Source organism: Ceratotherium simum, chromosome X (assembly GCF_057802395.1).
Source record: "Ceratotherium simum simum isolate JZ-2026a chromosome X, ASM5780239v1, whole genome shotgun sequence".
NCBI lineage: Eukaryota > Metazoa > Chordata > Mammalia > Perissodactyla > Rhinocerotidae > Ceratotherium > Ceratotherium simum.
Window position 1 is genome coordinate 20,417,663 of NC_141940.1, and position 13,377 is coordinate 20,431,039.

General features: G+C 44.6%; 1 protein-coding gene across 1 annotated transcript in view; it reads left to right on the top strand.

The window, feature by feature from the left end:
* Nucleotides 1-6,341, top strand: part of IGSF1 (immunoglobulin superfamily member 1) — a 49,208-nt gene extending 42,867 nt beyond the window's left edge. Inside the window, 11 exon segments of the mRNA XM_004437280.3 lie at nt 492-562; nt 659-691; nt 1,074-1,364; nt 1,663-1,941; nt 2,546-2,833; nt 3,612-3,899; nt 4,091-4,378; nt 4,574-4,861; nt 4,983-5,261; nt 5,650-5,773; nt 5,928-6,341. Coding sequence (XP_004437337.3) covers nt 492-562; nt 659-691; nt 1,074-1,364; nt 1,663-1,941; nt 2,546-2,833; nt 3,612-3,899; nt 4,091-4,378; nt 4,574-4,861; nt 4,983-5,261; nt 5,650-5,773; nt 5,928-6,063 — 2,365 coding nt within the window. The 3' untranslated portion in view covers nt 6,064-6,341.
* Nucleotides 6,342-13,377: the final 7,036 nt, after the last annotated feature.

Sequence of the window (13,377 nt, forward strand, 5' to 3'; positions counted from 1 at the left end):
AACAAAGGCAGGTGAGGCAGGTCGGTCTGAGGACCAATACCGCCATAATAAAAACTGCTTCCAAACTTAAGCTTGATGACGGAGAAACACCCAAGATTTCTCACTCCACCCCCACACTCACCACCCAGAGCTGCCGATCACACTGAGCTCCAGGGTTCTGAGAACTGGAGTTACAAAAGCATTTTCACATCTGACATCTCAGTTCCCACAAGAGCCTAATCAGGGGCCATGGGGAGCTGACATATGATATAGGCTGGGGAGGGCGAAAGGGGTGGGGGGCACGTGGGTCATGAAAGAGCAAGAGGTTTGTAGGTGATGAGGCCCTCAAAAAGAAAAGTCATCAATGCCAGAAAAGATTATATCCCATTATCCTGGCCATATCCAATCCCTATTGGGTGGTGAGTAAGCCAATGACATAAATTGCCGCCCCCTTCTCTCCGCCCTCCCCCTAATCCCAGCAACTCCTCTCATCTCTTTTCTGGTCTGGCTAGAGAAGCCTGGTTGCTGGGAACAGCTCAAGGGGTCACCATGCTCTTCATAGTCACAGCCCTTCTCTGCTGTGGTGAGTACAAGGGGGTGGGGAAGGGGTCTGGGCAGAGGGCCGGGGTGAAGTCCCGTGGGGGAGCGGGCAGAGCACTGGCAGCATTTTCTTTTGCAGGACTGTGCAATGGGGTATTGACAGAAGAGACTGGTGAGTTTTTCCTGCTCCTGACTGGGACATTCCTCCCTGGAGATCTGAAATAACTACAGAGTGTCAGTGTCAGTGGCCAGGGAGTGACTGGTTGGAAGGGAAGGACAGCCAGGAAGGGGCACTTGCTAAAGCTGCTGGCAAAATTCAGCCTCCAACTCTGCTTTTCTGCCTGCAAAATTTCCCCCAAGCTTCTGCACTTTTCTGAGGCTCAGCTGAGACATCAGCTTCCCCTTCCCCCAGCACCTGCAGAAGGAAAGAAAGAGTTTGGATTTGGGTTGAAAGGGGAGGTGGCCAGTATGATCTGGGTAGGGGGTTCAAGGGCAAGGAAAGGGGGAGGAGGAGGGAGGAGGGAGGATGGCTTCATTAACTCTGCTGTTTCTAGAAATAATCATGCCAACTCCTAAGCCTGAGCTGTGGGCAGAGACCAACTTCCCTCTGGCCCCGTGGAAGAACTTAACCCTCTGGTGCAGAAGCCCTTCCAGCTCGACTAAGGAGTTTGTATTGCTGAAGGACGGGACTGGGTGGATCGCAACTCGCCCTGCCTCAGAGCAGGTTCGGGCTGCCTTCCCCCTTGGTGCCCTAACCCAGAGCCACACCGGGAGTTACCACTGCCATTCATGGGAGGAGATGGCTGTGTCGGAGCCCAGTGAGGCACTTGAGCTGGTGGGGACAGGTAAGAAAAGGCAGAGGGTCCTTCCGAAGTGATCTCCAGTGCCCCTGGGACTCCAACATTCTGTCTAGGGGTGGGAGAATGCACAGAGACCCAAGCCCAAGGGGCTTGTGCTGCATGTAGGAGAGGAGGGGCACTGAAATGGGGGAGGGAGGTGGGGAAAAGAGTGAGAGAAGACTGACAGGAAGAGCCAAAAGCCAGTCCACGATGGATTTCTTTTTTGCTAACAAAGTGACTCCAAGTGTCCCATCTGGGCACCTCCAAACTTAGGACTCCTTTTCCACCCTATTTTGTTTTCCAGACATCCTCCCCAAGCCTGTCATTTCCGCTTCCCCCCCAGTCCGGGGCCAGGAACTGCAAATCCGGTGCAAAGGATGGCTGGAAGGCATGGGGTTTGCTCTGTATAAGGAGGGAGTGCAGGAACCTGTCCAGCAACTTGGTGCTGTTGGGAGAGAAGCCTTCTTTACAATACAAAGAATGGAGGATAAAGATGAAGGCAATTATAGCTGTCGCACTCACACTGAAAAGCACCCCTTCAAGTGGTCTGAGCGCAGTGAGCCCCTGGAGCTTGTCATAAAAGGTAGAGCTGTAAAGGGTGTGTGAGGGAGGAGGGGGCGAGGCAAAACTCTAGGTCAGACAATACTCTCTCCACAGCAAACTTTGCTGCTGGTCCTAGGAGCCTGTGTCCAATCTTAGAGCCAGGCAGGCGTGGCGCTGGGAGTGCCAGGGCCTCTGGCTGCACGATATTAATAGCCATAATCGTTATTAATAGCTGGGGTTTGTGGAGGGTGATTTAATTTTTCTAATTATTTTCATATCAATTATCTCGTTTAGCTATAGAGCAAATATTCAAGGGAGGTGGAGCAGGTACCATTTCCCCTTCTTGTCCAAATCAGCAAACTGAGGCTCAGGGAACCAGCAGAGCCCCAATGACAATTCACTCTTTTAGCTAGCCCAATTGCCTGCCCTGATGACGATGAGGATTCAGCCCAAGGAGGTGAGGGGTCGGGGTGAGGGGTTCCTGTGAAAAGTTCGTTGGCAAAGTGGATTTGCCTTGATTTTTAAATGCACCTACCTCTGAAAACAAAGCAGCTTCCTGGAACCAATATTTGCTATATTGGCTATCTTCCTTTCTTTTTTTTTCTTAATTTGGTTTTGCATTGTATTTTATTTTTGCCTTCTAGAAATGTACCCCAAGCCCTCCCTCAAGACATGGGCCAGCCCTGTGGTCACTCTTGGTGCCCGAGTGACTTTCAATTGCTCCACCCCCCACCAGCACATGAGCTTTATTCTTTACAAAGATGGAAGTGAAATAGCATCGAGTGACAAGTCTTGGGCAAGTCCGGAGGCCAGTGCAGCTCACTTTCTGATCATTTCGGTGGGCACTGGTGATGGAGGGAATTACAGCTGCCGCTATTATGACTTTGCTATCTGGTCTGAGCCCAGCGACCCTGTGGAGCTCGTGGTGACAGGTGAGGAGTGGGGAAATGCAGGTGGAGGCTGTACTGACCCTGGGACAGTGGGTGGAATGGCTGTCAGCAGGAGAAGTACTTCTTCTAAAAGTCACCAATAAAATGCTTAGGACCGTGCCTGGCACACGGTAAACAGTCCATGTAAGGCAGCTGCTTATATTATTATTAATACAGGAAGAAGATACAAAGGAGAGGAGGGAGGCAAGTAATTCACTTCTGGAGAAAGAAGTGAGGCAGATGGGGTGTCCAATCCCTGCAGCCAGGCTCACATTGCCCTGCTCCTGAAAGCTTTTTGTGGCTTGGCCTTGATCTTTAGCCTCAGTGTCCACTTTTTCTGTAGCTAGGCTGTCAGAGATTGGTGGGCTGGATGGCCCTCAGAGAAAGGGCGAAGACCTTGAAATGTCAGCTGCATATTATGCAGCCATTACAAGTGATAGTTTTCAGAGGCTGTTTAACGTCATAGGAAAATGTTTACAATATAAAGTTAAGTGAAAAACATTAAACTACACGACTGTGTATACAGTAGGCTCCCAGTTATGCAAATAGTTATAGCTACAATGATATAGGCATATATAGAAAAAAATAAATGGAAAAGAAATATGTAAAAATGAAGAAAGAATGGTTATTTTTGAGTGGTAGAAGTGTATTTTCTTCATTAGGTTTTTTTGTATTATTTTTCTACAATAAACATATATTGTTTTTTATAATAATGCTAAAAAAGCAACTTGCAGATTGTAGGGGGCAGGCTTCTCTCATGTTGTGGTCTCTTTAATTTCAGAATTCTACCCCAAACCCACTCTCCTGGCACAGCCAGGTCCTGTGGTCCTTCCTGGGAAGAATGTGACCCTGCGCTGCCAAGGGGCTTTCCAGGGCATGAGGTTTGCCCTCTTGCAGGAGGGAACCCAGGTTCCCTTACAGTTCCAGAGTGCCCCAGGGAACTCAGCTAACTTCCGCCTCCACACTGTTAGAGCAGAGGACTCTGGGAACTACAGCTGTGTCTACTATGAGACCACCATGTCAAACAGGGGATCACATCTCAGCAAGCCCATTATGATATGGGTGACTGGTAAGGACAGACAAGACATAGGACTGGGACAAAGACAACTGCAGTAGGAGTTAGGGAGGGTGATCCATCTTGGGAGGCTAGGCTAGGCCACAGAGGGGTACTATTGCGTCTAGAAGGGGAAAGATAAAGGACTAATTCAACGAGTGATAAGTTTCCATACTCACCACTTGACATCTTTGATTTATTCCTAGACACATTCCCCAAGCCACGGTTGTTTGCTGAGCCCAGTTCCGTGGTTCCCATGGGGCAGAATGTTACCCTCTGGTGCCAGGGCCCAGTCCATGGAGTAGGGTACATTCTGCACAAAGAAAGAGAAGCCACTTCAATGCAGCTCTGGGGATCCACCAGTAATGATGGGGCGTTCCCCATCACCAATATATCTGGTGCTAGCATAGGGCGTTACAGCTGCTGCTACCACCCTGACTGGACCAGCCCTATCAAGATACAGCCTAGCAACACCTTGGAACTCATAGTCACAGGTAAGGGGAAGATGCTCTGGAGTGGGCATGGGATTGTAGAAAGGAGGAATAGACTTGGAGATGGTTAATGGGAAATGGTTTTTGAAGAGCTCAAGGAGAGGCAAGCAATCATCTTTCCTCTTTATTGAACAGAGACTCCAGGGGTGATACTGGAAAGTGGTCTCCTCTCTCTGACCAGGAGTTAATTTATTCTAGGTTTGCTCCCCAAACCCAGCCTATTAGCCCAGCCTGGTCCCATGGTGGCCCCTGGAGAAAATATGACTCTTCAATGTCAAGGGGAATTGCCAGACTCAACCTTTGTCCTGTTGAAAGAGGGTACTCAAGAGCCCTTAGAGCAACAGAGGCCAAGCGGGTACAGGGCTGACTTCTGGATGCCAGCAGTAAGAGGTGAAGATTCTGGGATCTATAGCTGTATTTATTATTTGGACTCTGCTCCCTTTGCAGCCTCCAATCACAGTGACTTGTTGAAGATCTGGGTGACAGGTAAGGTCCTAGGAACTTCAGTAAGAGTCTAGATTTTGTAGTTTTTAGTAGTTAGCCCTAAGGGGGTAAAGGGCTGGGATCAGGACCACTTCTTCTAACTCTGTGTCCTGGTTGGTTGCAGATAAACCCCCTAAACCCTCCCTATCAGCGTGGCCCAGCACCATGTTCAAGCTAGGGAAGGACATCACCCTTCAGTGCCGAGGACCCCTGCCAGGTGTTGAGTTTGTCCTAGAACATGATGGAGAAGAAGCACCTCAGCAGTTCTCAGAGGATGGAGACTTTGTCATCAACAATGTAGAAGGAAAAGGCATTGGAAACTACAGCTGCAGCTACCGCCTCCAGGCCTACCCTGATATCTGGTCAGAGCCTAGTGATCCCCTGGAGCTGGTGGGGGCAGCAGGTGAGAGGATAATCCCTCCATGGTCCTGGCATGACACACCTGGGATCCCAGAGACAGTCCCCATGGAGACAGTCCAAATATGGAGGGGGGCGGGTTTGGAGTCAGAGACCTCAAGCGTGGTCATCTTTCTCCTAGGATGGTGAGGAAATGGGACCTCAGATTCACTCAAAGATAGTGAGCAGGATACTTTCAAGGCCTCTTCCACCCTCTAAAGGGAGGGCTGCTTCTGCCTCAGCATAAGCACCACCTCTGACCACCTCCTCTGCAGTCCCAACACATGGCTCCCAAGTGAACCCTGGAGGAGGCCAGATGAGGGGGCAACAAGAGATCAGGGGAACATATATGTGCCAACCTGATGGCCTTGGTTTCTGCCCTTTTACTATCACAGGGCCTGCTGCTCAGGAGTGCACTGTGGGGAACATTGTCAGAAGTAGCCTGATTGTGGTGGTGGTTGTAGCTTTGGGGGTGGTGCTCGCCATAGAGTGGAAGAAGTGGCCTCGACTCCGAACCAGGTAAATGCTTCATGTCAGCCTCCTTCTGTGAACCCAGGGCTGTTGGAAAAACAATGATCTGAATGCTTCTCTAGCATCTGAGCCCCACAATGCAACCTATTTCCAGGCCAATGGTTCTGGATCCTCCCTTAGTCATGTCTTTTTCTCTGCACAGGGATTCAGAGACAGATGGAAGAGACCAGACCATAGCCCTTGAAGAGTGTAACCAAGAAGGAGAACCAGGCACCAGCACCAACTCTCCCTCATCAATCTCTCAGGGAACCTCAGTGGAACTGCCAGTCCCAATATAATAATCTCCTCCTTTATAAGAGCTTTCCTTTCCTCTCTCTTATTCTCAGAGACCGGCAAACCCGACTGGTTACCCTGGGAGTCAGCCCCATCTACCGTTCTTGGCCACTAATCACCTGAGCTGGGTCAAGGGATTCTGGGAGTTGAGAGCTCTACCAGGGTGAGATGTTTCCTGAAGAGAGTTCCCCACCCCTGTAACTCCTCCCTGTACTGATTTACTGGTGCATGAAATTCTATTAAAAACGTATTCTTCTGAATAAAAAGAGTATTCACTATTTAACTGCAAAAACTATGGTAGTGGTTTTCCATTGGTCTGTTGTCCCCTTACAACTTAACAGAAATGGTGTACTGGAGCTGACCTCCATGGCAGAGTAAGAATACGGGGCTGCTAGTAGAGAGAAAGGAGCTCCAGGATGGGGTAGGGGAGGAGAGAAGTCTCCAAAATAGTACTTTCCAATTTGGTCTGAGATATGGTCACTGAGCAGAATGTCATATTCTCCTTCCATCTCATTATTGAATGAATGAATGAATAAATGAATGAATAGCAATATTCTCTCCAAGTTAAGCCTGAGGAAGGCAAACACTGAAGTTACATCCTTTTCACCATGTTATTTCTAGGTCTGTAATACACCTGCTTTCAAACATCAGGATTAGCCCTCTGCAGAACTTTGAAATTGGCAGTGTGTTTTGTGGCCCTTACCTAACAATCACAGGGTGTACATCAACTCACTCTTATGTGTGAATGATTAATAAAAGCTGAAAAATTTGCCCCTCCCTAAAGAAAGCCCTGTTTTCCCAAAGGAATGGGCCTCTGGTGTTGAGATCTCAGGGAGCAAGTAAGCAGGTGAGGTGGTTGGTTTGTGTCCCCTCCCAGGACTCCAAATGGAAGCTGGCTTGCATTCTGAGCCCCTGATCTTTCTCCTGGGATCAGCATGCCTCCTTTCCCATGGGTGGGAATTCAGTACACATTAGGGGAGTTGGACTGGGGAAGGGGGCTTACCTAGTTCCTTGAACCTGTTCAAGACCTCCGAAGAATTGACCTATGGTCCTAGAGGAAGTCATGACCCTAAAGTTCCTTACCTCCCAACACTGTATAATGTAAGCTAACACTTTTCAGGAGAGAAATGTACATGGGTGCTGCACACAGCAAGTAATTTATCCCTGGTTACAATAAAGTTTAGAAAGCAACTCCTATATTCTTATATCAGGAAGCTTCTTTACCCAGCAACTTAATGAAAAAAAAAATCCCATTTTACTTAATCCTTACAGAATGAAACACTCTGAGTACTATAGAATAATTTGTATTAAGCTCTTTGGAATGTAGAAGTACAAAGTCTCACTCTGATTTCCATTTTATGAGATTCTATTAGTCACTTATACTAATTTCTTATAGGGTTTCTAAAAATTGCATTTCAAAAGTGCTTTTACATTTGAATTTAGCAAAACCTAATTGTCGCTTTCTGCTGAACACCACTCTCTGCCTTCAAACTCTTCATCCCTTACCCTTAATCAAGCTGTACATTTTGAACACTGTAGGGAGGCCCATCTTTGGTCCTTGGTTTTAGGAAAGAAATCCTTTGATCAGCTCTGATTTTGTTTTCCAATCATTGGGTATTCCAAAGCATGTTGTCAAGGCTAGTGGTAGGGCTGTGCAAGTTAGCAAGTGATCATTTGATTGCTTTAGCTGTTCACCAAGGGAAAGAGTAGTAGGAAGAAAAGAGCAGAAGGCCAAGGACTGAAAGTTAGAGAAGCCTCAGAGTTAGAAAAGCAGGAAGAAGATGAGGCAAAAACGACAGAAAAAGTCTTGTGAAATCCAGACATTGAACCCAGGGTCAAAAAGATTCAAACAGAGATACTCATACAATTAGAAAATTTTGATAAGCCTTTCAATGAGAAACAAATAGTGAGAAATATTGTGAAACTGGACTGTTGTTTGGTTTTCTAAGAACACTCATATATACCATTCTTTCTCTTAGAGAACCAAGTTCTACATGTTTTAGAAGGCAGAAAAACAGTTGTCAATTAACTGTGAAATACTTAAAGAGTGGCTTTGGGATTTAACTTTCCTACTCACTGTCAGAGCTATCTCAATGAATTAAATATCTATTTATAATGCAGAAGTCGTCACAAACTATCTCAATGAATTAAATATCTATTTATAACGCAAACATAGCTTGTTGCTGACAATGCTCCACGTGGTATGTTTTTTCAACCTGGTTGCCATGGGAATCAGTCCCTTTACCCCTGGCTGGCCTCTAATCATCAGCCCAGCATCAGGTAATTTCTGGGAAATGGAATCTCAATTAGGGTGGAATGGACCTTTGAGAGGAGAATTTGTGTCTGGGACTCCAGGAACAAAGGTCAAAAATCATCTCCCCAATCTAAAAAACAAATGTAAATTACCCCTCATCCTTGGGCTCACGCACCTTTGGCCCCAGCATCTCAGAGCTACAAAGATTTTCAAGGTGGTGTGGTCAATCTCCAACCCAGTACAGAATCTCCTTTATAGCAGAGCTGACAGGTAGGCACACAGCCTCTTTCTTTATACCTCCAGGGATGGGGAGCTCACCACTTCATGAGACAACCTGAGAATTTCAAATTATTTGATTGATCCCATATCTGCCAGTGTATATTCCCTTCATACTCACTGGTTCTAGTTCTGACTCAAGTTGCAACTCAGACGAAATCTACTTCTAATTGCCTTACAACGTTTGGAAAATGTGAGTTGTCCTCCCTGAGTGCAGAATATCTCACTCAGTGGTGCTTCCAGGGTTTGGGCCAACATTCGTTCACAAATGTATCTCTGTGTAGTTAAGTCTCAGTTATTCAGGCTTCAAAGAGGGCAGAGTTCATGCCTACCCAACTCCTGCCAGATTCAATTAGAGCAGCTCTTTTATATATTTTATATGTCTATTATTGTACAGAATAACATTAGATAGAATATTAAACAATGATAAATCATGTGATTAAAAATAAAGCAGAGAAAGGAGATACAGAAGTGTGTGTATTGTGGCGAGATTGTTGCACTTTAAAAAGGGTGGCTGAGAATACCTCACGGAGAAGGTAATGTTTGACTTACGATTTGAAGGATATGAAGGAGCAAGCCATGCAGATATCTAGGCAAAGTGGGTCCTAGTCAGAGAGAACAGCAAAGTGGAGCAGCCCTGAGACAGGAGGATGCCTGGCTGGTTTGAGGAACTGTGGCTAGACTACAGTGGCTGGAGCAGATTAAGCAAGTCTCAGAGTAGAAGGAGATAAGGTCAGAGAGGCATTGGGAGCCAGACCTTTGTAGGTCTTTGTAAGGACTTTGACTTAGACTCTGAATGAAACAGGAAACCACTGGAGTGACACGATTAGACTTACATTTAAATAAGATTTAAAACCATCCAGTCTTCCTTGTGGAGAATAGACTGAGGGCCGAGAGTGGAAACAGTGAGATCTGCTAGGAGGTTATTACAATAATCAGGCAAGAGAGGGCAGGTTAGGTGAGCACAGTAGCAGAAAGGTGAAGAGAAATTGTTGGATTATTGATATAATCTGAGGAAAGAGCCAACAGCATTTGCTGACAGATTGGATGTGGGGTGTGTTCTGTAAACATTTTCATTAGAAGAAAGAATTTCAAATATTGTCTTAGTGTTGGGATTATTTTAATCTCATCCTCAAGAAAGGGTTTTCCAATGCCTCCCAACCTGGATCACCACTTCTGGACAGTTTGTCAATGAGTTTGGTATTGTCCATCCAGAAACACTGTAAGCAAAATACAGTCCTGTATGTCTGAAGTGATCTGAACAGCACAGAATACAGAGGACAGTGAAACAATCATTTTCTGGGATCTCAATTCACCATTTCTATTAATGCCATCTAAAATTACATTAGCCCTTGGGCAGCCAGATCACTTGGCTCATAGGAAACTTGTGGTCAACTGAAACCCACAGCTCTTTCTCACACAAGCGTTTGCCAACTCAATCCTTTCTTGTCCTTCACTTGTGCAAGTGATATGTTATTTTGCAATTGAGTTTTTAACTGTGATTTAAGACTTGACATTTACTCCTGTTAAGTTTCATCGTATAGGCCCCAGGTTACAGAAGTCATATATTACCACTTAGTGAGCCCCCTTCTATATGCCACACGTATAGACACTACCTCATTTACTCCTAACAACAATGTGGCCCTGTGCTATTATTATCCCCATTTTACACATGAGGAAACAGAGGCTCAGATTGGTTAGGTAACATGCGCAAGGCCACCTAGCTCATAACCAAGGGTAGAGCTGGACTTAGAATCCAATTTTGCCTGATTCCAAAGCCATATTCTCCCATACTAAACCTTGGATAGCATGGTATCTGGAACATAGTAGGTGTACAACAAATATTTAGTAAATTGACCAGCATGGCAGCCCACTTTTTTATTTATCTTATTGAACTGACACTCATATTCACTTAGCATTTGTTAGGCTCTGTTCTAGAGCTTTACATTTATTAAGCATCTTACTCTTTACAATAAATTTATGAGGTAGGTACTATCATTATTCACATTTCTTACAAAGAAGGAAACAGAGCCACACAGAAATTAAGCAATCTGCCTAGGTAACAGAGCCAGCAAGTTTTAGAGACAGAATTTGGACCCAGGCAGCCTGGCTTCAGAGTTTGTGTTTATAACCATTAAGCTATGCTGTCGCAGGCTATTCTGAGATCCTGATCTTGCACTCTCAAGGGAAGGGGGTGCTTCGATCTAACTCACCGTCCACTGCCTAATGCTAAACCTATGACCCTCCTGTTGAAATCCACTTCAGTCTCCCCCTTCTTCTCCACTTCCCTTCCTTATAAATGGAAGCTGGCCTCTATGCTTATTAAGAAGGAAGATTTGTTCATGTCCCCAAACTTAGTCTTGATCTCTCCTCTTCCCTCCCAGAACTCCACGCTACTCTTCTCTGCTCTAGACCAAATTTTTCAATGTTTCAAGCCAATGTGATAAAATGATCCCCATTCTGGGGAAATCTCTGAAAAGGAAACCACACAACTGGTGGTGGAAGGTCAATAGAGGCCTGGAGAAGAAAGATGTTCCCTCAAAACTTTTCAAAACTAGCCAAAGATCCCTTATTTTTCAGGATCATTACTCAGATAGTTGTTCCATTTCAACCCGAGCAGCCAATCCTGGGGAATTCATCAATTGATGCCCCAAAGTCTGACTTGATCATATGCATCTGGACACAATGAAGGAATCCTAGACTTGAAGAATCTTAGAATTGTAAGGGCCATTAGAAATGATACAATGCACAAACTTGATACAACATACCAAACAAGTGGCTGACCAACCTGTGCTTGAACACTTCTAGAGGAAGGGCACGGGGGTGCAAGGGGTGGGCAGAGGAGACTTACTCACTATAAGGAGTGGTTGTCCTTTCAATTATCAGGTACTGTAATGGTGAGGAAATTCTTTTATTATTCTGAGAGCTGCCTTCTTCCCGCTTTCATACCCGTTGGCACACAGCAAATGTGTAATACAAAATCCTTCCTTAAGTTTTTGCTTTTCCAAGTAAAACATCCCCATTTTCTTTAAATGCAGCAACTAGAGTAAAAAAAATACTTTAGAGATGTTCTGACCAACTTTAGATATAAAAAAAAGGCAGACCAATGTGATGCATACTATACTTCCATTAACATATCCCTGAGATCTCAATAGCATATTTAGCAATCACATAACACTATGTGTTTATATTAACTTTGAAGCTAACTGAAACCCCCATTCCTTTTATGAAAGTACTTCTATGCCTTGCCTTCACTCTGAGTTTATTTAGTTAATTTTGGAACTGAAATGTACAAGTTAATATTTGTCCCAACTACATTAGAGTAAGAGGGTGTTTTAATGTTCAGCTTCACAACTATGTGTCACCTTGGCAAACTACTGAATCTTTCAACTTCAATTTTCATGTCCATAAAATGGAGATAATCACTATTCTAATTTTGCAGGGATGTGGTGAGAATCAAAGGAAACAATATATGTGTAAGTGCCCTGTAATTAGAAAAGTATCATGCCAATATAAGGCTTGATGATAACAATAAGGATTCTTCTTTTCTGTTGTACAATGTCACAGATATCCCTCCAGGCTTAGTCTTAATCCCTAATTTCATCAGTCTCATCTTTATCCTTACCAAAGTGTTAGAAAGCACATGCCTTCCTGGGTTTACAATAATTGATTAAATGCATATATTTTGTATACGATCATTTAACAAGTTAAACATTCAACTATCCATACTGTCAGCCTACTCCATTTCTCCACCCTGTCTGAAAGGACTTCACAAAAGTGTTTGTCAAGATCTTGCTGAAGCCCAGGTAAATGATTTTTGCAGCTTCCTCTTGTAAGCCCATCCAAAAGGAAATGAGCCTAGTCTGGCATGACTTGCTCTTAATGAACCCATGCTGGTTCCTAGTGATTAGTAAGTCCCTTTCCAAGGGCTTAGAAATCATCTTCTTAATAATCCATTCTAGAAGTTTGCTGGAGATCAACGTCAAACTCATCAGGCTAGCATTTGTAGATTCTCCTTGCTTTGTGTGGGAAAAAAAATCATTGTTTTATTTAGTCTTTTGGCGCCTTTCTCCTTATCCACAAGTCTTTGAAGACTACCAACAGAGGTATCCAAGCTTATAAGACAGACCAGAAAGAAACAATGTTAGATCCTAAGCTGTCTATCACTTTTCCTCATTTTTCTAAAGTGGGAGAATTAATCTTTGATAGACTGATATAGACACATCTTCTGCAATTGAGGTTATAGGGCTTATGTGCCATATTTTGGAAAACTCAGAATGTCAATGGGCAGATCAGTTGATGATGCAAAAGTGTTTTTTCCAGGGGATGCTTTACAAGAGCTCACACTTCTTCTAGAGCAGTGCTTCTCAAACTCTAATGTGCATATGAATCACCAGGGGATCCTGTTAAAATGCAGATTCTGATTCAGTAGATCTGGGGCAGGGCCTGAGTTTAGGCATTTCTCACAAACTCTCAGGTGATGCCCACACTGTGGTACACAGATTATACTTTGTATGGCAAGGCTCTAGATTAATCATTTTAGATGTTGGCTACACAGTAGAATCACCTGAAGATCTTTTAAAAATCCCATGACCAGACTGCTCCCCATATGAAATAAATCAGACTCTCTGGGGTTGGAAACTAGGAATGGGTATTTCTAAAGCTCCTCAGGTTATTCCAATGCACAGTGAAGATTAAAAACACTCTTCTAAAACTAGTTATCTTTAATCTTTTGGCTAATAGACTTCAAGAGGACTCAAAATTTATCCCCTGACTCATGCAACTGATG